Source organism: Bufo bufo, chromosome 5, assembly GCF_905171765.1.
Source record: "Bufo bufo chromosome 5, aBufBuf1.1, whole genome shotgun sequence".
Lineage (NCBI taxonomy): Eukaryota > Metazoa > Chordata > Amphibia > Anura > Bufonidae > Bufo > Bufo bufo.
In genome coordinates, this window is record NC_053393.1 from 1,825,799 (window position 1) to 1,851,803 (window position 26,005).

General features: G+C 50.7%; 1 protein-coding gene across 3 annotated transcripts in view; it reads left to right on the top strand.

The window, feature by feature from the left end:
* LOC121001746 (flap endonuclease 1-like) overlaps window positions 1-18,114 on the top strand; it is a 57,823-nt gene extending 39,709 nt beyond the window's left edge. For 2 of the 3 annotated variants that reach the window (XM_040432938.1, XM_040432940.1), the window contains 5 exons: window positions 10,465-10,525; window positions 11,182-11,310; window positions 11,383-11,531; window positions 16,435-16,591; window positions 17,937-18,114. In XM_040432938.1, coding sequence (XP_040288872.1) covers window positions 10,465-10,525; window positions 11,182-11,310; window positions 11,383-11,531; window positions 16,435-16,591; window positions 17,937-17,963 — 523 coding nt within the window. In that variant the 3' untranslated portion in view covers window positions 17,964-18,114. The remainder of the gene's footprint in view (window positions 1-10,464; window positions 10,526-11,181; window positions 11,311-11,382; window positions 11,532-16,434; window positions 16,592-17,936) is intronic. The other variant, XM_040432939.1, reaches the window with a different exon arrangement.
* The last annotated feature ends 7,891 nt before the right edge of the window (window positions 18,115-26,005 follow it).

The following is a 26,005-nucleotide window of genomic DNA, read 5'->3' on the forward strand; positions in this document are numbered from 1 at the left end:
AGGACAGAGGAGACTGGAGGAGGACAGAGGAGACTGGAGGAGGAGGAAAGAGGGATCTGGAGGAGTAGAATAATCTAAGGGGGACAGAGGAGACTGGAGGAAGAAAGAGGGGTCTGGAGGAGTAGAATAATCTAAGGGGGACAGAGGAGACTGGAGGAGGACAGAGGAAACTGGAGGAGCAGAATAATCTAAGGGGGACAGAGGAGACTGGAGGAGCAGAATAATCTAAGGGGGACAGAGGGGTCTGGAGGAGCAGAATAATCTAAGGGGGACAGAGGAGACTGGAGGAGGACAGAGGAGACTGGAGGGGCAGAATAATCTAAGGGGGACAGAGGAGACTGGAGGAGGACAGAGGAGACTGGAGGAGGACAGAGGGGTCTGGAGGAGCAGAATAATCTAAGGGGGTCAGAGGGGTCTGGAGGAGCAGAATAATCTAAGGGGGACAGAGGAGACTGGAGGAGGACAGAGGAGACTGGAGGAGGACAGAGGAGACTGGAGGAGGACAGAGGAGCAGAATAATCTAAGGGGGCAGAAGAGACTGGAGGAGCAGAATAATCTAAGGGGGACAGAGGAAACTGGAGGAGGACAGAGGAGACTGGAGGAGCAGAATAATCTAAGGGGGACAGAGGAAACAAGAGGAAGACAGAGGGGTCTGGAGCAGCAGAATAATCTAAGGGGGACAGAGGAGACAAGAGGAAGACAGAGGGGTCTGGACGGTCTGAATAATCTAAGGGGGACAGGAGACTGGAGGAGGACAGAGGGGTCTGGAAGGGCTGAATAATCTAAGGGGGACAGAGGAGACTGGAGGAGCAGAATAATCTAAGGGGGACAGAGGAGACTGGAGGAGGACAGAGGGGTCTGGAGGAGTAGAATAATCTAAGGGGGACAGGGGAGACTGGAGGAGCAGAATAATCTAAGGGGGACAGAGGAGACTGGAGGAGCAGAATAATCTAAGGGGGACAGAGGAGATAAGAGGAGGACAGAGGGGTCTGGAGGAGCAGAATAATCTAAGGGGGACAGAGGAGACTGGAGCAACAGAATAATCTAAGGGGGACAGAGGAGACTGGAGGAGCAGAATAATCTAAGGGGAACAGAGGAGACTGGAGGAGCAGAATTATCTAAGGGGGACAGAGGAGACTGGAGGAGCAGAATAATCTAAGGAGGACAGAGGAGACTGGAGGAGGACAGATGAGACTGGAGGAGCAGAATAATCTAAGGGGGACAGAGGAGACTGGAGGAGGACAGAGGGGTCTGGAGGAGCAGAATAATCTAAGTGGGACAGAGGAGACTGGAGGAGGAAAGAGGGGTCTGTAGGAGTAGAATAATCTAAAGGGGGCAGAGGAGACTGGAGGAGCAGAATAATCTAAGGGGGACAGAGGAGACTGGAGGAGCAGAATAATCTAAGGGGGACAGAGGAGACTGGAGGAGCAGAATAATCTAAGGGGGACAGAGGAGACTGGAGGAGCAGAATAATCTAAGGGGGACAGAGGAGACTGGAGGAGCAGAATAATCTAAGGGGGACAGAGGAGACTGGAGGAGCAGAATAATCTAAGGGGGACAGAGGAGACTGGAGGAGGACAGAGGGGACTGGAGGAGCAGAATAATCTAAGGGGGACAGAGGAGACTGGAGGAGGACAGAGGAGACTGAAGGAAGACAGAGGAGACAAGAGGAAGACAGAGGAGACAAGAGGAAGACAGAGGGGTCTGGAGGGGCAGAATAATCTAAGGGGGACAGAGGAGACTGGAGGAGGACAGAGGAGACTGGAAGAGGAAAGAGACTGGAGGAGCAGAATAATCTAAGGTAGACAGAGGAGACTGGAGGAGGACAGAGGAGGACAGAGGAGACTGGAGGAGGACAGAGGAGACTGGAGGAGGACAGAGGAGACTGGAGGAGGACAGAGGAGGACAGAGGAGACAAGAGGAAGACAGAGGGGTCTGGAGGGGCTGAATATTCTAAGGGGGACAGGGGGGTCTGGAGGAGCAGAATAATCTAAGGGGGACAGAGGAGACTGGAGAAGGACAGAGGGGTCTGGAGGAGCAGAATAATTTTAAGGGGGACAGAGGAGACTGGAGGAGGACAGAGGGGTCTGCAGGAGCAGAGGAGACTGGAGGAGGACAGAGGAGACTGGAGGAGCAGAATAATCTAAGGGGGACAGAGGAGACTGGAGGAGGACAGAGGAGACTGGAGGAGCAGAATAATCTAAGGGGGACAGAGGAGACTGGAGGAGGACAGAGGAGACTGGAGGAGGACAGAGGAGACTGGAGGAGGACAGAGGAGACTGGAGGAGGACAGAGGAGACTGGAGGAGGACAGAGGAGACTGGAAGAGAACAGAGACTGGAGGAGCAGAATAATCTAAGGGGGACAGAGGAGACTGGAGAAGGACAGAGGGGTCTGGAGGAGCAGAATAATTTAAGGGGGACAGAGGAGACTGGAGGAGGACAGAGGGGTCTGCAGGAGCAGAGGAGACTGGAGGAGTACAGAGGAGACTGGAGGAGCAGAATAATCTAAGGGGGACAGAGGAGACTGGAGGAGGACAGAGGAGACTGGAGGAGCAGAATAATCTAAGGGGGACAGAGGAGACTGGAGGAGGACAGAGGAGACTGGAGGAGGACAGAGGAGACTGGAGGAGGACAGAGGAGACTGGAGGAGGACAGAGGAGACTGGAAGAGAACAGAGACTGGAGGAGCAGAATAATCTAAGGGGGACAGAGGAGACTGGAGGAGCAGAATAATCTAAGGGGGACAGAGGAGGACAGAGTGGTCAGGGGGAGCAGAATAATCTGAGGGTGACAGAGGAGACTGGAGGAGCAAAATAATCTAAGGGGGACAGAGGAGACAAGAGGAGCAGAATAATCTAAGGGGGACAGAGGAGACTGGAGGAGGACAGAGGAGACTGGAGGAGCAGAATAATCTAAGGGGGACAGAGGAGACTGGAGGAGGACAGAGGGGTCTGGAGCAGCAGAATAATCTAAGGGGGACAGAGGAGACTGGAGGAGGACAGAGGGGTCTGGAGGAGCAGAATAATCTAAGTGGGACAGAGGAGACTGGAGGAGGAAAGAGGGGTCTGTAGGAGTAGAATAATCTAAAGGGGCCAGAGGAGACTGGAGGAGGACATAGGAGACTGGAGGAGCAGAATAATATAAGGGGGACAGAGGAGACTGGAGGAGCAGAATAATCTAAGGGGGACAGAGGAGACTGGAGGAGCAGAATAATCTAAGGGGGACAGAGGAGACTGGAGGAGGACAGAGGGGACTGGAGGAGCAGAATAATCTAAGGGGGACAGAGGAGACTGGAGGAGGACAGAGGAGACAAGAGGAAGACAGAGGAGACTGAAGGAAGACAGAGGAGACAAGAGGAAGACAGAGGAGACAAGAGGAAGACAGAGGGGTCTGGAGGGGCAGAATAATCTAAGGGGGACAGAGGAGACTGGAGTAGGACAGAGGAGACTGGAAGAGGAAAGAGACTGGAGGAGCAGAATAATCTAAGGTAGACAGAGGAGACTGGAGGAGGACAGAGGAGACTGGAGGAGGACAGAGGAGACTGGAGGAGGACAGAGGAGACTGGAGGAGGACAGAGGAGACAAGAGGAAGACAGAGGGGTCTGGAGGGGCTGAATATTCTAAGGGGGACAGGGGGGTCTGGAGGAGCAGAATAATCTAAGGGGGACAGAGGAGACTGGAGAAGGACAGAGGGGTCTGGAGGAGCAGAATAATTTAAGGGGGACAGAGGAGACTGGAGGAGGACAGAGGGGTCTGCAGGAGCAGAGGAGACTGGAGGAGGACAGAGGAGACTGGAGGAGCAGAATAATCTATGGGGGACAGAGGAGACTGGAGGAGGACAGAGGAGACTGGAGGAGCAGAATAATCTAAGGGGGACAGAGGAGACTGGAGGAGGACAGAGGAGACTGGAGGAGGACAGAGGAGACTGGAGGAGGACAGAGGAGACTGGAGGAGGACAGAGGAGACTGGAGGAGGACAGAGGAGACTGGAGGAGGACAGAGGAGACTGGAAGAGAACAGAGACTGAAGGAGCAGAATAATCTAAGGGGGACAGAGGAGACTGGAGAAGGACAGAGGGGTCTGGAGGAGCAGAATAATTTAAGGGGGACAGAGGAGACTGGAGGAGGACAGAGGGGTCTGCAGGAGCAGAGGAGACTGGAGGAGTACAGAGGAGACTGGAGGAGCAGAATAATCTAAGGGGGACAGAGGAGACTGGAGGAGGACAGAGGAGACTGGAGGAGCAGAATAATCTAAGGGGGACAGAGGAGACTGGAGGAGGACAGAAGAGACTGGAGGAGGACAGAGGAGACTGGAGGAGGACAGAGGAGACTGGAAGAGAACAGAGACTGGAGGAGCAGAATAATCTAAGGGGGACAGAGGAGACTGGAGGAGTAGAATAATCTAAGGGGGACAGAGGAGGACAGAGTGGTCAGGGGGAGCAGAATAATCTAAGGGTGACAGAGGAGACTGGAGGAGCAAAATAATCTAAGGGGGACAGAGGAGACAAGAGGAGCAGAATAATCTAAGGGGGACAGAGGAGACTGGAGGAGGACAGAGGAGACTGGAGGAGCAGAATAATCTAAGGGGGACAGAGGAGACTGGAGGAGGACAGAGGGGTCTGGAGCAGCAGAATAATCTAAGGGGGACAGAGGAGACAAGAGGAAGACAGAGGGGTCTGGAGGGGCTGAATAATCTAAGGGGGACAGAGGGGTCTGGAGGAGCAGAATAATCTAAGGGGGACAGAGGAGACTGGAGGAGGACAGAGGGGTCTGGAGGAGCAAAATAATCTAAGGGGGACAGAGGAGACTGGAGGAGCAGAATAATCTAAGGGGGGCAGAGGAGACTGGAGGAGGACAGAGGAGACTGGAGGAGGACAGAGGAGACTAGAGGAGCAAAATAATCTGAGGAGGACAGAGGAGACTGGAGGAGCAGAATAATCTAAGGGGGACAAAGGAGACAAGAGGAAGACAGAGGGGTCTGGAGGAGCAGAATAATCTAAGGGGGACAGAGCAGACTGGAGGAGGACAGAGCAGACTGGAGGAGGACAGAGGAGACTGGAGGAGGAAAGAGGGGTCTGGAGGAGCAGAATAATCTAAGGGGACAGAGGAGACAAAAGGAAGACAGAGGGGTTTGGAGGAGCAGAATAATCTAAGGGGGACAGAGGAGGGTGGAGGAGCAGAATAATCTAAGGGGGACAGAGGAGACTGGAGGAGGACAGAGGAGACTGGAGGAGGAAAGAGGGGTCTGGAGGAGCAGAATAATCTAAGGGGACAGAGGAGACAAAAGGAAGACAGAGGGGTCTGGAGGAGCAGAATAATCTAAGGGGGACAGAGGGGTCTGGAGGAGCAGAATAATCTAAGGGGGACAGAGGAGACTGGAGGAGGACAGAGGGGTCTGGAGGAGCAAAATAATCTAAGGGGGACAGAGGAGACTGGAGGAGCAGAATAATCTAAGGGGGGCAGAGGAGACTGGAGGAGGACAGAGGAGACTAGAGGAGCAAAATAATCTAAGGGGGACTGAGGAGACTGGAGGAGGACAGAGGAGACTGGAGGAGCAGAATAATCTAAGGGGGACAGAGGAGACAAGAGGAAGACAGAGGGGTCTGGAGGAGCAGAATAATCTAAGGGGGACAGAGGAGACTGGAGGAGGACAGAGCAGACTGGAGGAGGACAGAGGAGACTGGAGGAGGAAAGAGGGGTCTCGAGGAGCAGAATAATCTAAGGGGACAGAGGAGACAAAAGGAAGACAGAGGGGTCTGGAGGAGCAGAATAATCTAAGGGGGACAGAGGAGACTGGAGGAGCAGAATAATCAAAGGGGGACAGAGGAGACTGGAGGAGGACAGAGGAGACTGGAGGAGGACAGAGGAGACTGGAGGAGGACAGAGGAGACTGGAGGAGGAAAGAGGGGTCTGGAGGAGCAGAATAATCTAAGGGGACAGAGGGGTCTGGAGGAGCAGAATAATCTAAGGGGGACAGAGGAGACTGGAGGAGGACAGAGGGGTCTGGAGGAGCAGAGTAATCTAAGGAGGACAGAGGAGACTGGAGGAGGACAGAGAAGACTGGAGGAGGACAGGTGAGACTGGAGGAGGACAGGTGAGACTGGAGGACAGAGGAGACTGGAGGAGGACAGAGGAGACTGGAGGAGGACAGAGGAGACTGGAGGAGCAGAATAATCTAAGGGGGGCAGAGGAGACAAGAGGAAGACAGAGGGGTCTGGAGGAGCAGAATAATCTAAGGTGGACAGAGGAGGACAGAGGGGTCAGGAGGAGCAGAATAATCGAAGGGTGACAGAGGAGACTGGAGTAGCAGAATAATCTAAGGGGGGCAGAGGAGACAAGAGGAAGACAGAGGGGTCTGGAGGGGCGGAATAATCTAAGGGGGACAGAGGGGTCTGGAGGAGCAGAATATTCTAAGGGGGACAGAGGAGATTGGAGGAGGACAGATGAGACTGGAGGAGCATAATAATCTAAGGGGGACAGAGGAGACTGGATGGGGACAGAGGAGACTGGATGGGGACAGAGGAGATTGGAGGAGGACAGATGAGACTGGAGGAGCAGAATAATCTAAGGAGGACTGAGGAGACTGGAGGAGCAGAATAATCTAAGGGGGGCAGAGGAGGACAGAGTGGTCAGGGGGAGCAGTATAATCTAAGGGTGACAGAGGAGACTGGAGGAGCAGAATAATCTAAGGGGGGCAGAGGAGACAAGAGGAAGACAGAGGGGTCTGGAGGGGCAGAATAATCTAAGGGGGACAGAGGGGTCTGGAGGAGCAGAATAATCTAAGGGGGACAGAGGAGACTGGAGGAGGACAGAGGAGACTGGAGGAGGACAGAGGAGACTGGAGGAGGACAGAGGAGACAAGAGGAAGACAGAGGGGTCTGGAGGGGCTGAATATTCTAAGGGGGACAGGGGGGTCTGGAGGAGCAGAATAATCTAAGGAGGACAGAGGAGACTGGAGGAGGACAGAGGAGACTGGAGGAGCAGAATAATCTAAGGGGGGCAGAGGAGACAAGAGGAAGACAGAGGGGTCTGGAGGAGCAGAATAATCTAAGGGGGACAGAGGAGGACAGAGGGGTCAGGAGGAGCAGAATAATCTAAGGGTGACAGAGGAGACTGGAGGAGCAGAATAATCTAAGGCGGACAGGTGAGACTGGAGGACAGAGGAGACTGGAGGAGGACAGAGGAGACTGGAGGAGGACAGAGGAGACTGGAGGAGGACAGAGGAGACTGGAGGAGCAGAATAATCTAAGGCGGACAGGTGAGACTGGAGGACAGAGGAGACTGGAGGAGGACAGAGGAGACTGGAGGAGGACAGAGGAGACTGGAGGAGGACAGAGGAGACTGGAGGAAGACAGAGGAGACTGGAGGAGCAGAATAATCTAAGGCGGACAGGTGAGACTGGAGGAGGACAGAGGAGACTGGAGGAGGACAGAGGAGACTGGAGGAGGACAGAGGAGACTGGAGGAGCAGAATAATCTAAGGGGGGCAGAGGAGACAAGAGGAAGACAGAGGGGTCTGGAGGAGCAGAATAATCTAAGGGGGACAGAGGAGGACAGAGGGGTCAGGAGGAGCAGAATAATCTAAGGGTGACAGAGGAGACTGGAGGAGCAGAATAATCTAAGGGGGACAGAGGAGACTGGAGGAGGACAGAGGGGTCTGGAGGGGCAGAATAATCTATGGGGGACAGAGGAGACTGGAGGAGGACAGAGGAGACTGGAGGAGCAGAATAATCTAAGGGGTACAGAGGAAACAAGAGGAAGACAGAGGGGTCTGGAGCAGCAGAATAATCTAAGGGGGACAGAGGAGACAAGAGGAAGACAAAGGGGTCTGGACGGTCTGAATAATCTAAGGGGGACAGGAGACTGGAGGAGGACAGAGGGGTCTGGAGGGGCTGAATAATCTAAGGGGGACAGAGGAGACTGGAGGAGCAGAATAATCTAAGGGGGACAGAGGAGACTGGAGGAGGACAGAGGGGTCTGGAGGAGCAGAATAATCTAAGGGGGACTGAGGAGACTGGAGGAGGACAGAGGAGACTGGAGGAAGAAAGAGGGGTCTGGAGGAGTAGAATAATCTAAGGGGGACAGAGGAGACTGGAGGAGCAGAATAATCTAAGGGGGACAGAGGAGGACAGAGTGGTCAGGGGGAGCAGAATAATCTAAGGGTGACAGAGGAGACTGGAGGAGCAAAATAATCTAAGAGGGGCAGAGGAGACAAGAGGAAGACAGAGGGGTCTGGAGGGGCAGAATAATCTAAGGGGGACAGAGGAGACTGGAGGAGGACAGAGGGGTCTGGAGCAGCAGAATAATCTAAGGGGGACAGAGGGGTCTGGAGGGGATGAATAATCTAAGGGGGACAGAGGAGACTGGAGGAGGACAGAGGAGACTGGAGGAGGACAGAGGAGACTGGAGGAGGACAGAGGGGTCTGGAGGAGCAGAATAATCTAAGGGGGACAGAGGAGACTGGAGGAAGACAGAGGGGTCTAGAGGAGCAGAATAATCTAAGGGGGACAGAGGAGACTGGAGGAGGACAGAGGGGTCTGGAGCAGCAGAATAATCTAAGGGGGACAGAGGAGACTGGAGGAGGACAGGGGTCTGGAGCAGCAGAATAATCTAGGGGGGACAGAGGAGACAAGAGGAAGACAGAGGGGTCTGGAGGGGATGAATACTCTAAGGGGGACAGAGGAGACTGGAGGAGCAGAATAATCTAAGGGGGACAGAGGAGACTGGAGGAGCAGAATAATCTAAGGGGGACAGAGGAGACAAGAGGAAGACAGAGGGGTCTGGAGAAGCAGAATAATCTAAGGGGGACAGAGGAGACTGGAGGAGGACAGAGGAGACTGGAGGAGGACAGAGGAGACTGGAGGAGGACAGAGGAGACTGGAGGAGCAGAATAATCTAAGGGGGACAGAGGAGACAAGAGGAAGACAGAGGGGTCTGGAGGAGCAGAATAATCTAAGGGGGACAGAGGAGACTGGAGGAAGACAAAGGGGTCTGGAGCAGCAGAATAATCTAAGGGGGACAGAGGAGACAAGAGGAAGACAGAGGGGTCTGGAGGGGCTGAATAATCTAAGGGGGACAGAGGAGACTGGAGGAGGACAGAGGGGTCTGGAGGAGCAGAATAATCTAAGGGGGACAGAGGAGACTGGAGGAGCAGAATAATCTAAGGGGGACAGAGGAGACTGGAGGAGCAGAATAATCTAAGGGGGACAGAGGAGACTGGAGGAGGACAGAGGAGACTGGAGGAGCAGAATAATCTAAGGGGGACAGAGGAGACTGGAGGAGGACAGAGGGGTCTGGAGGAGCAGAATAATCTAAGGGGGACAGAGGAGACTGGAGGAGCAGAATAATCTAAGGGGGACAGAGGAGACTGGAGGAGCAGAATAATCTAAGGGGGACAGAGGAGACTGGAGGAGGACAGAGGAGACTGGAGGAGCAGAATAATCTAAGGGGGACAGAGGAGACTTGGAGGGTGATGGAGGGGTCTGGAGCAACAGAATAATCTAAGGGGGACAGAGGATACTGGAGACGGGCAGAGTCTGGAGGAGGACAGAGGGGTCTGGACGAGGACAGAGGGGTCTGGAGGAGATGGATGGGTCTCGATGAGGACTGAGAGGATTCTGAAGGGGACTGATGGGCCAAAAGGAGACTGTTGGGGGGGAAGACGTTTTTGAAGGAATCTGAGGAGTCTGGAGAAGGGGGGTAGGTGTCTAGCAGCAGATTATCTCCCTCACATGCAGGTTCGGTTTAGCTGAGTGTGTATGCTTATGGGGGAGTTGGAGGAACCTGCACTCTGCGGTGTTGAAACCAGGCTTATTTTCAATGGAAGGACGTGACGCAGTTCATGTGGCCGAGGATTTTTGCAGCCCTGTTTTAAAGACTGTGCCAATATTGTGCAGGAGCATTCCTGGCACAGTTACCAGGTGGACGCCTCACGGAACCACAGCGGGAGCCTAAACCTAGGGCTTTTCTACATGACAACCCACGGCAGAATCCACAGCGCAGCGCTTTCTGCTGTGGGATACACAGGGTTTTGTCGCAGCCAAAATCCTCTGTTTGCACATCCCCTGCATCATGTCACTCTGTGCACTGGTCTAGAGAGCAGGCCTCAGCGAGCTGAAGAAGCCATATGGAAACTGGGTGTCCAGATGGGGAAAGCATGACTACAAGCCCCCTCTGTCTGCTGCTCCCAGGGACCCAGTCCACGTGGTTCCCCCCTGATCACACGAGACGCTGGGGATACTATAGACAGAGTGTCAGGTTTGTTCTCCCACAGTTTTTGCTATGCAGCGCCCCTCTATACCATAGGAACCTATAGCCATGTTATTTATAAATGGAATATTAGAAGTGCAGTGAAGACTGACAGAGGATTAGGATAAGGGACAGGAGGTAGAATACGGTGCAGGGGGACATCCGGCAGGATAACGGGATGGAATAATTCACACTTCATTTTTTGTGTTTCTGTCTTTAGTGAAGTTAAAGAATATAATTTGCAGGAAATCTTGAAGCATCTGAATCTGAGCAGAGAACAGGTAAGTGATGATTCCTGCAGGTCAGCGAGGGCCTCATGATGTGACGTCTGACCTTCCACCTGGACTCCAGCAATCCACAATGACCACTGACCTCTGCAGACACGGGGGGCAGCATCACAGGCCACCGGGGGGGGGCATCACAGGCCACCGGGGGGGGCATCACAGGCCACCGGGGGGGGCATCACAGGCCACGGGGGGGGGGGGGGGGGGCATCACAGGCATACCACACTAACACCTCCAGTCTGAAGACCCATTTACATGGACCAATCACAGCCCCATTCACACAGAGCAGAATACATGCGACAGTGAGCGTGCTGCCGGATTTCACACTTGCTAATTCTTGTGCCTCGGTGGTTCTCCAGCCAGCTGATATTGGGGGACAATCATGCAGATGCCATAGACATCAGATTCTCAGTGGATCCCCCTAGAAACAGCAGGATCTGCTGATAAAAGGTCTACAGGCAGCTTCACCACAGAAGCCAGCAGATTCCTAGAAATGGCCGTCAGACTCCGGTGTGAAGGAGGCTGATGATGAGCTGTACAGTGTTTTCATGCCACCGACCACAGACAAGATGGCGGCTGATATCCAGAATAGTTCTGTATGAGGAGCCTCCAGTGGGTACATTGCCTCCATACTCCTGCTGTCTTCCCCATAGTTTGTTGACCTGTGCATCCTCCTGGGATGTGATTACACCGGGAAGATCAGTGGCCTGGGGAAGAAGAAAGCCTTGAAGATGATTCAGACCTACAAGAACATTGAAGGGATTCAGCAGGTTATCCCACAGGTGAGCAGTCATCACCGGAAATGTACCCCCTCCTTTCCATGTCCGCTCTGACCTCCGTCATCTCCACCCTAGGACCGTATTCCTCCAGACTTCGATTATAATGCAGCGCGCCGGCAGTTCTTGCATCCTGTCGTTAAAGAGGTTAAACCGGAAGATCTGAAGTGGACGCAGCCAGACAACAATAAAGTCCGTCAGTTCCTGTCACAGGAGAAATGCTTGAAGTGAGTGCACTCCTACGACCATGGGCCCAGGGTCCACCTCAATATTAGGACAGTTAGGAACAAGGGTTGGCGAGATGGTCCTCCGGTCTGTGAGGAAAGGCAGAAGATGAGGTGGAAAAAACAAGCAAAGTCTCTAAACCCAGACTTAATCCTGAATCTATCAGTCAACGGCTTTTACTGGAGGAGAGGCGGAGGGGTCAGAGGATTATACTGGAGGAGAGGCGGAGGGGTCAAAGGGTTATACTGGAGGAGAGGCGGAGGGGTCAGAGGGTTATACTGGAGGAGAGGCGGAGGGGTCAAAGGGTTATACTGGAGGAGAGGCGGAGGGGTCAGAGGGTTATACTGGAGGAGAGGCGGAGGGGTCAGAGGATTATACTGGAGGAGAGGCGGAGGGGTCAGAGGGTTATACTGGAGGAGAGTCGGAGGGGTCAGAGGATTATACTGGAGGAGAGGCGGAGTGGCCAGGGGATTATACTGGAGGAGAGGCGGAGGGGTCAGGGGGTTATACTGGAGGAGAGGCAGAGGGGTCAGAGGATTATACTGGAGGAGAGGCAGAGGGGTCAGAGGATTATACTGGAGGAGAGGCTCAGATGGTTATACTGGAGGAGAGGCGGAGGGGTCAGGGGGTTATACTGGAGGAGAGGCAGAGGGGTCAAAGGGTTATACTGGAGGAGAGGCGGAGGGGTCAGGGGGTTATACTGGAGGAGAGGCGGAGGGGTCAGGGGGTTATACTGGAGGAGAGGCAGAGGGGTCAGAGGATTATACTGGAGGAGAGGCGGAGGGGTCAAAGGGTTATACTGGAGGAGAGGCGGAGGGGTCAGAGGGTTATACTGGAGAAGAGGCGGAGGGGTCAGAGGGTTATACTGGAGGAGAGGCGGAGGGGTCAGAGGATTATACTGGAGGAGAGGCGGAGGGGCCAGGGGATTATACTGGAGGAGAGGCGGAGGGGTCAGAGGGTTATACTGGAGGAGAGGCGGAGGGGTCAGAGGATTATACTGGAGGAGAGGCGGAGGGGTCAGAGGGTTATACTGGAGGAGAGTCGGAGAGGTCAGAGGATTATACTGGAGGAGAGGCGGAGGGGTCAGAGGGTTATACTGGAGGAGAGGCGGAGGGGTCAGAGGGTTATACTGGAGGAGAGGCGGAGGGGTCAAAGGGTTATACTGGAGGAGAGGCGGAGGGGTCAGAGGATTATACTGGAGGAGAGGCGGAGGGGTCAGAGGGTTATACTGGAGGAGAGGCGGAGGGGTCAGAGGGTTATACTGGAGGAGAGGCGGAGGGGTCAGAGGATTATACTGGAGGAGAGGCGGAGGGGTCAGGGGGTTATACTGGAGGAGAGGCAGAGGGGTCAGAGGATTATACTGGAGGAGAGGCGGAGGGGTCAGAGGGTTATACTGGAGGAGAGGCGGAGGGGTCAGAGGATTATACTGGAGGAGAGGCTCAGATGGTTATACTGGAGGAGAGGCGGAGGGGTCAGGGGGTTATACTGGAGGAGAGACGGAGGGGTCAGGGGGTTATACTGGAGGAGAGGCGGAGGGGTCAGGGGGTTATACTGGAGGAGAGGCAGAGGGGTCAGGGGGTTATACTGGAGGAGAGGCAGAGGGGTCAGGGGGTTATACTGGAGGAGAGGCAGAGGGGTCAGGGGGTTATACTGGAGGAGAGGCGGAGGGGCCAGAGGATTATACTGGAGGAGAGGCGGGGGGGCCAGGGGATTATACTGGAGGAGAGGCGGAGGGGCCAGGGGATTATACTGGAGTAAAGGCGGAGGGGTCAAAGGGTTATACTGGAGGAGAGGCGGAGGGGTCAAAGGGTTATACTGGAGGAGAGGCGGAGGCGTCAGGGGGTTATACTGGAGGAGAGGCAGAGGGGTCAGAGGATTATACTGGAGGAGAGGCGGAGGGGCCAGGGGATTATACTGGAGGAGAGGCGGAGGGGCCAGGGGATTATACTGGAGGAGAGGTGGAGGGGTCAGGGGGTTATACTGGAGGAGAGGCGGAGGGGCCAGGGGATTATACTGGAGGAGAGGTGGAGGGGTCAGGGGGTTATACTGGAGGAGAGGCAGAGGGGTCAGAGGATTATACTGGAGGAGAGGCAGAGGGGTCAGAGGATTATACTGGAGGAGAGGCAGAGGGGTCAGAGGATTATACTGGAGGAGAGGCTAAGATGGTTATACTGGAGGAGAGGCGGAGGGGTCAGGGGGTTATACTGGAGGAGAGGCAGAGGGGTCAGAGGATTATACTGGAGGAGAGGCAGAGGGGTCAGAGGATTATACTGGAGGAGAGGCTAAGATGGTTATACTGGAGGAGAGGCGGAGGGGTCAGGGGGTTATACTGGAGGAGAGGCGGAGGGGTCAGGGGGTTATACTGGAGGAGAGGCGGAGGGGTCAGGGGGTTATACTGGAGGAGAGGCGGAGGGGTCAGGGGATTATACTGGAGGAGAGGCGGAGGGGTCAGGGGATTATACTGGAGGAGAGGCGGAGGGGTCAGGGGGTTATACTGGAGGAGAGGCGGAGGGGTCAGAGGGTTATACTGGAGGAGAGGCGGAGGGGTCAGGGGGTTATACTGGAGGAGAGGCGGAGGGGTCAGAGGGTTATACTGGAGGAGAGGCGGAGGGGTCAGTATTATACTGGAGGAGAGGCGGAGGGGTCAGAGGGTTATACTGGAGGAGAGGCGGAGGGGTCAGAGGATTATACTGGAGGAGAGGCGGAGGGGCCAGGGGATTATACTGGAGGAGAGGCGGAGTGGTCAGAGGGTTATACTGGAGGAGAGGCGGAGGGGTCAAAGGATTATACTGGGAGGAGAGGCGGAGGGGTCAGAGGGTTATACTGGAGGAGAGGCGGAGGGGTCAGAGGGTTATACTGGAGGAGAGGCGGAGGGGTCAGAGGATTATACTGGAGGAGAGGCGGAGGGGCCAGGGGATTATACTGGAGGAGAGGCGGAGGGGCCAGGGGATTATACTGGAGGAGAGGCGGAGGGGCCAGGGGATTATACTGGAGGAGAGGCGGAGCGGCCAGGGATTATACTGGAGGAGAGGCGGAGCGGCCAGGGATTATACTGGAGGAGAGGCGGAGGGGTCAGAGGGTTATACTGGAGGAGAGGCGGAGGGGTCAGAGGATTATACTGGAGGAGAGGCGGAGGGGGCCAGAGGATTATACTGGAGGAGAGGCGGAGGGGTCAGTATTATACTGGAGGAGAGGCGGAGTGGTCAGAGGGTTATACTGGAGGAGAGGCGGAGGGGTCAGAGGATTATACTGGAGTAAAGGCGGAGTGGTCAGAGGGTTATACTGGAGGAGAGGCGGAGGGGCCAGGGGATTATACTGGAGGAGAGGCGGAGGGGCCAGGGGATTATACTGGAGGAGAGGCGGAGCGGCCAGGGATTATACTGGAGGAGAGGCGGAGCGGCCAGGGATTATACTGGAGGAGAGGCGGAGGGGTCAGAGGGTTATACTGGAGGAGAGGCGGAGGGGTCAGAGGATTATACTGGAGGAGAGGCGGAGGGGGCCAGAGGATTATACTGGAGGAGAGGCGGAGGGGTCAGTATTATACTGGAGGAGAGGCGGAGTGGTCAGAGGGTTATACTGGAGGAGAGGCGGAGGGGTCAGAGGATTATACTGGAGGAGAGGCGGAGGGGCCAGGGGATTATACTGGAGGAGAGGCGGGGGGGTCAAAGGGTTATACTGGAGGAGAGGCGGAGGGGTCAGAGGGTTATACTGGAGGAGAGGCGGAGGGGTCAGAGGGTTATACTGGAGGAGAGGCGGAGGGGTCAGAGGGTTATACTGGAGGAGAGGCGGAGGGGTCAGAGGGTTATACTGGAGGAGAGGCGGAGGGGTCAAAGGGTTATACTGGAGGAGAGGCGAAGGGGGTCAGAGGATTATACTGGAGGAGAGGCGGAGGGGTCAGAGGGTTATACTGGAGGAGAGGCGGAGGGGTCAGAGGGTTATACTGGAGGAGAGGCGGAGGGGTCAGAGGGTTATACTGGAGGAGAGGCGGAGGGGGTCAGAGGATTACACTGGAGGAGAGGCGGAGGGGTCAGAGGATTATACTGGAGGAGAGGCGGAGGGGCCAGGGGATTATACTGGAGGAGGGGCCAGGGGATTATACTGGAGAAGAGGCGGAGTGGTCAGAGGGTTATACTGAAGGAGAGGCGGAGGGGTCAGAGGATTATACTGGAGTAAAGGCGGAGGGGTCAGAGGTTTATACTGGAGGAGAGGCGGAGGGGCCAGGGGATTATACTGGAGGAGAGGCGGAGGGGCCAGGGGATTATACAGGAGGAGAGGCGGACGGTCAGAGGATTATACTGGAGGAGAGGCGGAGGGGCCAGGGGATTATACTGGAGGAGAGGCGGAGGGGCCAGGGGATTATACTGGAGGAGAGGCGGAGGGGTCAGGGGATTATACTGGAGGAGAGGCGGAGGGGCCAGGGGATTATACTGGAGGAGAGGCGGAGGGGTCAGGGGATTATACTGGAGGAGAGGCGGAGGGGCCTATACTGGAGAAGAGGCGGAGTGGTCAGAGGGTTATACTGGAGGAGAGGCGGAGGGGCCAGGGGATTATACTGGAGGAGAGGCGGAGGGGTCAGGGGATTATACTGGAGGAGAGGCGGAGGGGCCAGGGGATTATACTGGAGGAGAGGCGGAGGGGCCAGGGGATTATACAGGAGGAGAGGCGGACGGTCAGAGGATTATACTGGAGGAGAGGCGGAGGGGCCAGGGGATTATACTGGAGGAGAGGCGGAGGGGCCAGGGGATTATACTGGAGGAGAGGCGGAGGGGTCAGGGGATTATACTGTAGGAGAGGCGGAGGGGTCAGGGGATTATACTGGAGGAGAGGCGGAGGGTCAGAGGATTATACTGGAGGAGCGGTCAGAGGATTGCCAGGTGCTCAGTATCATATAACCTTCTTTCTTAGATGGTCCAGAGTTGGCAGTGTCTTAGAGAAGCTTCATTCGGTGCAGACACAAAAACCACAAAAAAGAAAAAAATCCAAGACGACTGAAGCTTCTCCAAGCAAACAAATGAAAATCACTGACATGTTCGCGGTGAAGAAGTCGGCTCGTCAGGCCAAGGTGAGAGAACCTGCAGCAGACGCACCATCTACTGTATTCCTGAGACTGCGCTGCCCAGTTGTAGCTGCCTCTTGATGAGAATGCAGTGAGGTTACCACAATAGTGCCAAGCACCTACTTACTGAGTCTGATGGTCGCTCCCAGCACCAGGGCAGACTCCCTTCTCCTGCCAGTCCTCACATTTCAGCTTTTTTCAGTGCCGTAGCTCCCTCTAGAGGCTGCTGTCCGACTCTCCAGCCGCAGCTCCCTCTAGAGGCTGTCCGACTCTCCAGCCACAGCTCCCTCTAGAGGCTGCTGTCCGACTCTCCAGCCGCAGCTCCCTCTAGAGGCTGCTGTCCGACTCTCCAGCCGCAGCTCCCTCTAGAGGCTGCTGTCCGACTCTCCAGCCGCAGCTCCCTCTAGAGCAGGGGTGCACAACGTTTCTTGGTTGGGGGCCACATTGCCAGACTTAACCAATGACGAGGGCCGAAATTAAAATTTAAATGTGTATTAACAACTGAAATATTGTACTTATGGCATATTGAACACACATTATATACCATTAATGTCTAGTTCCAGTTCCAGGACTCCCATCTAATGGGAGAAATACATGAAAAATACATGTGAGCAGCCACAAGACATAGACATACATGTCTGTTACCAGATGGTTGGGGGCCACACAGAATGGTATCAAGGGCCGCAGGTTGTGCACCTCTGCTCTAGAGGCTGCTGTCCGACTCTCCAGCCGCAGCTCCCTCTAGAGCAGGGATGCCCAACCTGTGGCCCTCCAGATGTTGCAAAACTACAACTCCCAGCATGCCTGGACAGCTTACAGCTATCAGTCTACAGCAGGGCATTATGGGAGTTGTAGGTTTACAACAGCTGGAGGGCCGCAGGTTGGGCATCACTGCTCTAGAGGCTGCTGTCCGACTCTCCAGCCTCACACTGATGTTCCCAGGTTCTACTTCGAGGACATTTTACTTCTGATTTGCTCATGGTCGGGGGCCGTGGTTCAGGGCCCCTTTAAGCCAGGCATCCTAAAACTGCGGCCCTCCAGCTGTTGTAAAACTACAACTCCCACAATACCCTGCTGTAGGCTGATTGGGCATGCTAGGAGTTGTAGTTTTGCAACAGCTGGAGGGCCGCAGTTTGAGGATGCCTGCTTTAAGACATTGGTTTCGCACGGCTCTGCCTCTCTGCCAGTGTTACAGCCATGAGTCCTCCCTAGTATTATACTGTACAGCAGCATGCTGGGAGTTGTAGTCACACAGCAGTTGGGGTCATTGTTCTCCTGGGATGTACGAGTGGTAGATGAAGGGGTGCGGCAGGCCTCTGGGTACCTGACCTGTTGTCTCCTGTTCCCTCAGTCACATCACTCACCATCCATGGAATGAGGTCCAGAAGAAGCGATGCCGACACCCGAGGCGCCGTTAACTTGACCTATAAATCCCAGTCTGTCCTGAATCTGCCGCTGTCTGGGGTCAGATATATTATCAGTGCCTTCTTAAAGGAGAACTCCGCTTATCCTCACCGGATTGTAGGACCCCGACGGGACCCCAGGATCCTCATGCCCCCAGCAGCTGTATTTATGAGTAAGGGGGGAAGGCCCCAGGAGCTTCTACACCAGAACATCCGAGGGCCCACGTTCTCCGTCCTTCCACCTCACATTCATGGTTTTCATCTACTGCTGTTTTATACTGTGACATAATAAATCCTCCTATTCTCACATCCCCACAATGTATGTCCGCTGTCCTATACGTCAAGGCCGCTGACAACCGAACACCAGTATTACCCAGGTGAGTGTGCACGGCCGTGGATCTCCTCTTCAGGACACACAAGAGGGAGAAATGAGAAGTTGTCTCCTCTAAAGGAGACTGGCGGCAGATCAGCGCTGACGAGCCTTCGCTGGGTAATACTGCCGCCGATTACCCGATAAATCATTGCTTGCCGGCAGCAGATCATATTGTGGATGCAGCATCTGCTGCCGGCAAATAATGATTCTGTATGGGCCATTAGTGATCACTGCTCCCTATACTGTGGAGGAGATCACTGCATGTATATGTGTCTCCTCCACTGACGAGCAGGAGATTGTTAGGAAGGAACGCTTCTGTATGGGGACGGACGATGGCATTAGTGATCACTGCTTCCCATACTGTGGAGGAGATCGCTGCATGTAAATGTGTCTCCTCCACTGACGAGCAGGCGATTGTCAGGAAGGAACGATTCTGTATGGGGACGAGTGATGACATTACTGCTCCCTATACTGTGGAGGAGATCGCTGCATGTAAATGTGTCTCCTCCACTGACGAGCAGGAGATTGTCAGGAAGGAACGATTCTGTATGAGGACGAGTGATGACATTACTGCTTGCTATACTGTGGAGGAGATCGCTGCATGTAAATGTTTCTCCTCCAATTGTTTCAAATGGTCTGACGTGACACTTGGAGTTGTGTGGCATTCATCACCCAGTTCCTCAGGGCATTGTTCACATGACACTCTAAGCTCAGGGGCCACATCCGTCTGAGAACATCCTGCTTGAAGCCTAATAATGGTGAGGTACTGTTCATCAATTGTTAGGCGTCGTCTTGGTCTCATGATGTCACAATGTGAGCAGCATGATGAGGAGAACTGTTTAATACCAATTCTAATTGAACCGGGACATTTATTGGGCGATTCACGGATCAAACACCTGCTGTGAATTTTGCCATTAAGCTCCTTGTTAGAGAACAGCAAGTTGTGCAAAAAGTCCCGAAACATTAAACAGTTGGAGGTGTGCATCCAGAAGATTAGAGAAGGTCACACTGGGAGAGATATATAAAAGACCTTGATCTCCTTGCACTGGTGTGACATGCTCCCACTGTCTTAAGAGGCAAAAGCCTCCTAACAAAGCAGATGCATCTCTGCCCTGCTGTGCGCCAGAACCTGAAGTCTAGGCCAGCTACAGGCGTAAACTTCAGCTAGAACTTCCGACAGTTTTTGGCAAAAGTTAGTGTAAAGAAGAAGTCACACATTATGGTGCATTGATAAATGTCCCCCATTAAGTTCACCTGTAAAGGTCAGAGGGCATTTTAGGTTCATCCTGAAATTTCACCCACAAGACAAATATCCCAAACTTTTTATGAGTCGTGTATATAAATGTGGTATCGCTGTAATCGTACTGACCGGAGAATGAAGAGAACAGGTCAGTTTTATCTCATAGGGAACACTGTAAATACAAAACCCATAAAACTATATAAATGTGGTATCACTGTAATCGTACTGACCGGAGAATGAAGAGAACAGGTCAGATTTATCTCATAGGGAACGCTGTAAAAACAAACCCATAAAACTATATAAATGTGGTATCACTGTAATCGTACTGACCGGAGAATGAAGGGAACAGGTCAGTTTTATCTCATAGGGAACGCTGTAAACAGAAAACCCATAAAACTATATAAATGTGGTATCACTGTAATCGTACTGACCCGGAGAATGAAGAGAACAGGTCAGTTTTATCTCATAGGGAACGCTGTAAAACACAAAACCCATAAAACTATATAAATGTGGTATCACTGTAATCGTACTGACCCGGAGAATGAAGAGAACAGGTCAGTTTTATCTCATAGGGAACACTGTAAATACAAAACCCATAAAACTATATAAATGTGGTATCACTGTAATCGTACTGACCCGGAGAATGAGGAGAACAGGACAGTTTTATCTCATAGGGAACGCTGTAAAAACAAACCCATAAAACTATATAAATGTGGTATCGCTGTAATCGTACTGACCGGAGAATGAAGAGAACAGGTCAGTTTTATCTCATAGGGAACGCTGTAAACAGAAAACCCATAAAACTATATAAATGTGGTATCACTGTAATCGTACTGACCGGAGAATGAAGGGAACAGGTCAGTTTTATCTCATAGGGAACACTGTAAACACAAAACCCATAAAACTATATAAATGTGGTATCACTGTAATCGTACTGACCCGGAGAATGAAGAGAACAGGTCAGTTTTATCTCATAGGGAACACTGTAAACACAAAACCCATAAAACTATATAAATGTGGTATCACTGTAATCGTACTGACCGGAGAATGAAGAGAACAGGTCAGTTTTATCTCATAGGGAACACTGTAAATACAAAACCCATAAAACTATATAAATGTGGTATCACTGTAATCGTACTGACCGGAGAATGAAGAGAACAGGTCAGTTTTATCTCATAGGGAACGCTGTAAAAACAAACCCATAAAACTATATAAATGTGGTATCACTGTAATCGTACTGACCGGAGAATGAAGGGAACAGGTCAGCTTTATCTCATAGGGAACACTGTAAACACAAAACCCATAAAACTATATAAATGTGGTATCACTGTAATCGTACTGACCCGGAGAATGAAGAGAACAGGTCAGTTTTATCTCATAGGGAACACTGTAAATACAAAACCCATAAAACTATATAAATGTGGTATCACTGTAATCGTACTGACCCGGAGAATGAGGAGAACAGGACAGTTTTATCTCATAGGGAACGCTGTAAAAACAAACCCATAAAACTATATAAATGTGGTATCGCTGTAATCGTACTGACCGGAGAATGAAGAGAACAGGTCAGTTTTATCTCATAGGGAACGCTGTAAACAGAAAACCCATAAAACTATATAAATGTGGTATCACTGTAATCGTACTGACCGGAGAATGAAGGGAACAGGTCAGTTTTATCTCATAGGGAACACTGTAAACACAAAACCCATAAAACTATATAAATGTGGTATCACTGTAATCGTACTGACCCGGAGAATGAAGAGAACAGGTCAGTTTTATCTCATAGGGAACACTGTAAACACAAAACCCATAAAACTATATAAATGTGGTATCGCTGTAATCGTACTGACCGAAGAATGAAGAGAACAGGTCAGTTTTATCTCATAGGGAACGCTGTAAATACAAAACCTATAAAACTATATAAATGTGGTATCACTGTAATCGTACTGACCGGAGAATGAGGGGAACAGGTCGGTTTTATCTCATAGGGAACGCTGTAAAAACAAACCCATAAAACTATATAAATGTGGTATCACTGTAATCGTACTGACCCGGAGAATGAAGAGAACAGGTCAGTTTTATCTCATAGGGAACGCTGTAAAACACAAAACCCATAAAACTATATAAATGTGGTATCACTGTAATCGTACTGACCCGGAGAATGAAGAGAACAGGTCAGTTTTATCTCATAGGGAACACTGTAAATACAAAACCCATAAAACTATATAAATGTGGTATCACTGTAATCGTACTGACCCGGAGAATGAGGAGAACAGGACAGTTTTATCTCATAGGGAACGCTGTAAAAACAAACCCATAAAACTATATAAATGTGGTATCGCTGTAATCGTACTGACCGGAGAATGAAGAGAACAGGTCAGTTTTATCTCATAGGGAACGCTGTAAACAGAAAACCCATAAAACTATATAAATGTGGTATCACTGTAATCGTACTGACCGGAGAATGAAGGGAACAGGTCAGTTTTATCTCATAGGGAACACTGTAAACACAAAACCCATAAAACTATATAAATGTGGTATCACTGTAATCGTACTGACCCGGAGAATGAAGAGAACAGGTCAGTTTTATCTCATAGGGAACACTGTAAACACAAAACCCATAAAACTATATAAATGTGGTATCACTGTAATCGTACTGACCGGAGAATGAAGAGAACAGGTCAGTTTTATCTCATAGGGAACACTGTAAATACAAAACCCATAAAACTATATAAATGTGGTATCACTGTAATCGTACTGACCGGAGAATGAAGAGAACAGGTCAGTTTTATCTCATAGGGAACGCTGTAAAAACAAACCCATAAAACTATATAAATGTGGTATCACTGTAATCGTACTGACCGGAGAATGAAGGGAACAGGTCAGCTTTATCTCATAGGGAACACTGTAAACACAAAACCCATAAAACTATATAAATGTGGTATCACTGTAATCGTACTGACCCGGAGAATGAAGAGAACAGGTCAGTTTTATCTCATAGGGAACACTGTAAATACAAAACCCATAAAACTATATAAATGTGGTATCACTGTAATCGTACTGACCCGGAGAATGAGGAGAACAGGACAGTTTTATCTCATAGGGAACGCTGTAAAAACAAACCCATAAAACTATATAAATGTGGTATCGCTGTAATCGTACTGACCGGAGAATGAAGAGAACAGGTCAGTTTTATCTCATAGGGAACGCTGTAAACAGAAAACCCATAAAACTATATAAATGTGGTATCACTGTAATCGTACTGACCGGAGAATGAAGGGAACAGGTCAGTTTTATCTCATAGGGAACACTGTAAACACAAAACCCATAAAACTATATAAATGTGGTATCACTGTAATCGTACTGACCCGGAGAATGAAGAGAACAGGTCAGTTTTATCTCATAGGGAACACTGTAAACACAAAACCCATAAAACTATATAAATGTGGTATCGCTGTAATCGTACTGACCGAAGAATGAAGAGAACAGGTCAGTTTTATCTCATAGGGAACGCTGTAAATACAAAACCTATAAAACTATATAAATGTGGTATCACTGTAATCGTACTGACCGGAGAATGAGGGGAACAGGTCGGTTTTATCTCATAGGGAACGCTGTAAAAACAAACCCATAAAACTATATAAATGTGGTATCACTGTAATCGTACTGACCGGAGAATGAAGGGAACAGGACAGTTTTATCTCATAGGGAACGCTGTAAAAACAAACCCATAAAACTATATAAATGTGGTATCACTGTAATCGTACTGACCGGAGAATGAAGAGAACAGGTCAGTTTTATCTCATAGGGAACGCTGTAAATACAAAACCTATAAAACTATATAAATGTGGTATCACTGTAATCGTACTGACCGGAGAATGAGGGGAACAGGTCGGTTTTATCTCATAGGGAACGCTGTAAAAACAAACCCATAAAACTATATAAATGTGGTATCACTGTAATCGTACTGACCGGAGAATGAAGGGAACAGGACAGTTTTATCTCATAGGGAACGCTGTAAAAACAAACCCATAAAACTATATAAATGTGGTATCACTGTAATCGTACTGACCGGAGAATGAAGAGAACAGGTCAGTTTTATCTCATAGGGAACGCTGTAAATACAAAACCTATAAAACTATATAAATGTGGTATCACTGTAATCGTACTGACCGGAGAATGAAGAGAACAGGTCAGTTTTATCTCATAGGGAACGCTGTAAATACAAAACCCATAAAACTATATAAATGTGGTATCACTGTAATCGTACTGACCGGAGAATGAAGAGAACAGGTCAGTTTTATCTCATAGGGAACGCTGTAAATACAAAACCTATAAAACTATATAAATGTGGTATCACTGTAATCGTACTGACCGGAGAATGAAGAGAACAGGTCAGTTTTATCTCATAGGGAACGCTGTAAATACAAAACCTATAAAACTATATAAATGTGGTATCACTGTAATCGTACTGACCGGAGAATGAGGAGAACAGGTCAGTTTTATCTCATAGGGAACACTGTAAATACAAAACCTATAAAACTATATAAATGTGGTATCGCTGTAATCGTACTGACCGGAGAATGAAGAGAACAGGTCAGTTTTATCTCATAGGGAACGCTGTAAATACAAAACCTATAAAACTATATAAATGTGGTATCACTGTAATCGTACTGACCCGGAGAATGAAGAGAACAGGTCAGTTTTATCTCATAGGGAACGCTGTAAATACAAAACCTATAAAACTATATAAATGTGGTATCACTGTAATCGTACTGACCCGGAGAATGAAGAGAACAGGTCAGTTTTATCTCATAGGGAACGCTGTAAATACAAAACCCATAAAACTATATAAATGTGGTATCACTGTAATCGTACTGACCCGGAGAATGAAGAGAACAGGACAGTTTTATCTCATAGGGAACGCTGTAAACAGAAAACCCATAAAACTATATAAATGTGGTATCACTGTAATCGTACTGACCGGAGAATGGAGAGAACAGGTCAGTTTTATCTCATAGGGAACGCTGTAAATACAAAACCCATAAAACTATATAAATGTGGTATCACTGTAATAGTACTGACCGGAGAATGAAGAGAACAGGTCAGTTTTATCTCATAGGGAACGCTGTAAATACAAAACCTATAAAACTATATAAATGTGGTATCACTGTAATCGTACTGACCGGAGAATGAAGGGAACAGGATAGTTTTATCTCATAGGGAACGCTGTAAATACAAAACCCATAAACTATATAAATGTGGTATCACTGTAATCGTACTGACCCGGAGAATGAAGAGAACAGAACAGTTTTATCTCATAGGGAACGCTGTAAACACAAAACCCATAAAACTATATAAATGTGGTATCACTGTAATCGTACTGACCGGAGAATGAAGAGAACAGGTCAGTTTTATCTCATAGGGAACGCTGTAAACAGAAAACCCATAAAACTATATAAATGTGGTATCCCTGTAATCGTACTGACCGGAGAATGAAGAGAACAGGTCAGTTTTATCTCATAGGGAACGCTGTAAATACAAAACCCATAAACTATATAAATGTGGTATCACTGTAATCGTACTGACCCGGAGAATGAAGGGAACAGGTCAGTTTTATCTCATAGGGAACGCTGTAAAAACAAAACCCATAAAACTATATAAATGTGGTATCACTGTAATCGTACTGACCGGAGAATGAGGAGAACAGGTCAGTTTTATCTCATAGGGAACGCTGTAAACACAAAACCCATAAAAGCACGTATAAATTAACGCCCTAATGTAGAGCAGAATTGCTGGTTTCCTCCGACAGCTCGTAAGATATTTTCTTACGGAAAACCAGAAGTTCTGGCTCCAGGAAGGCAGGGAGTAAAAAATAAAAACCGCACGGTCTGGAAGGGAAGTCTTAGCAGCCATGTGTATTTCATGGTCTCCGCAGTACGGATTCGCGGACTTGTGTTCTGGCGCACACGGTTCGGGTTCCGTAGCGATTCCGTTATGGATTCGGCCACCATGGACAATAACAGGATTCTTATATAACCTGAACCCAGCAGTAAACCGGCGGTCTGCGGATTACCTGAAACATCCTACGAGAAGAATCCACGGACACAGCGCCACGACCCCGCGGGACACGTAGACGGTGCTGGAGGATTCATGGCGAATACAAACACAAGAGAAATAATAAAAACTTAACATTTTTACTAGATGTGGAAAATGTACCAAAAGCCATGAAGACAAAGGGGCCCTGAGATCAGGAGCGCCCTGTATGCTATGACGAGGGCCAGGGGCCCCGCGGGGACAGGTCAAGGACGCTCCCGCCAGCAATGAAGGCGCCGCCTGTAAAGCCCGCGGGTGACGTCACAACTCCGCGCCGCACGAGGACGCGACTGCGCCTGCGCGGGCCT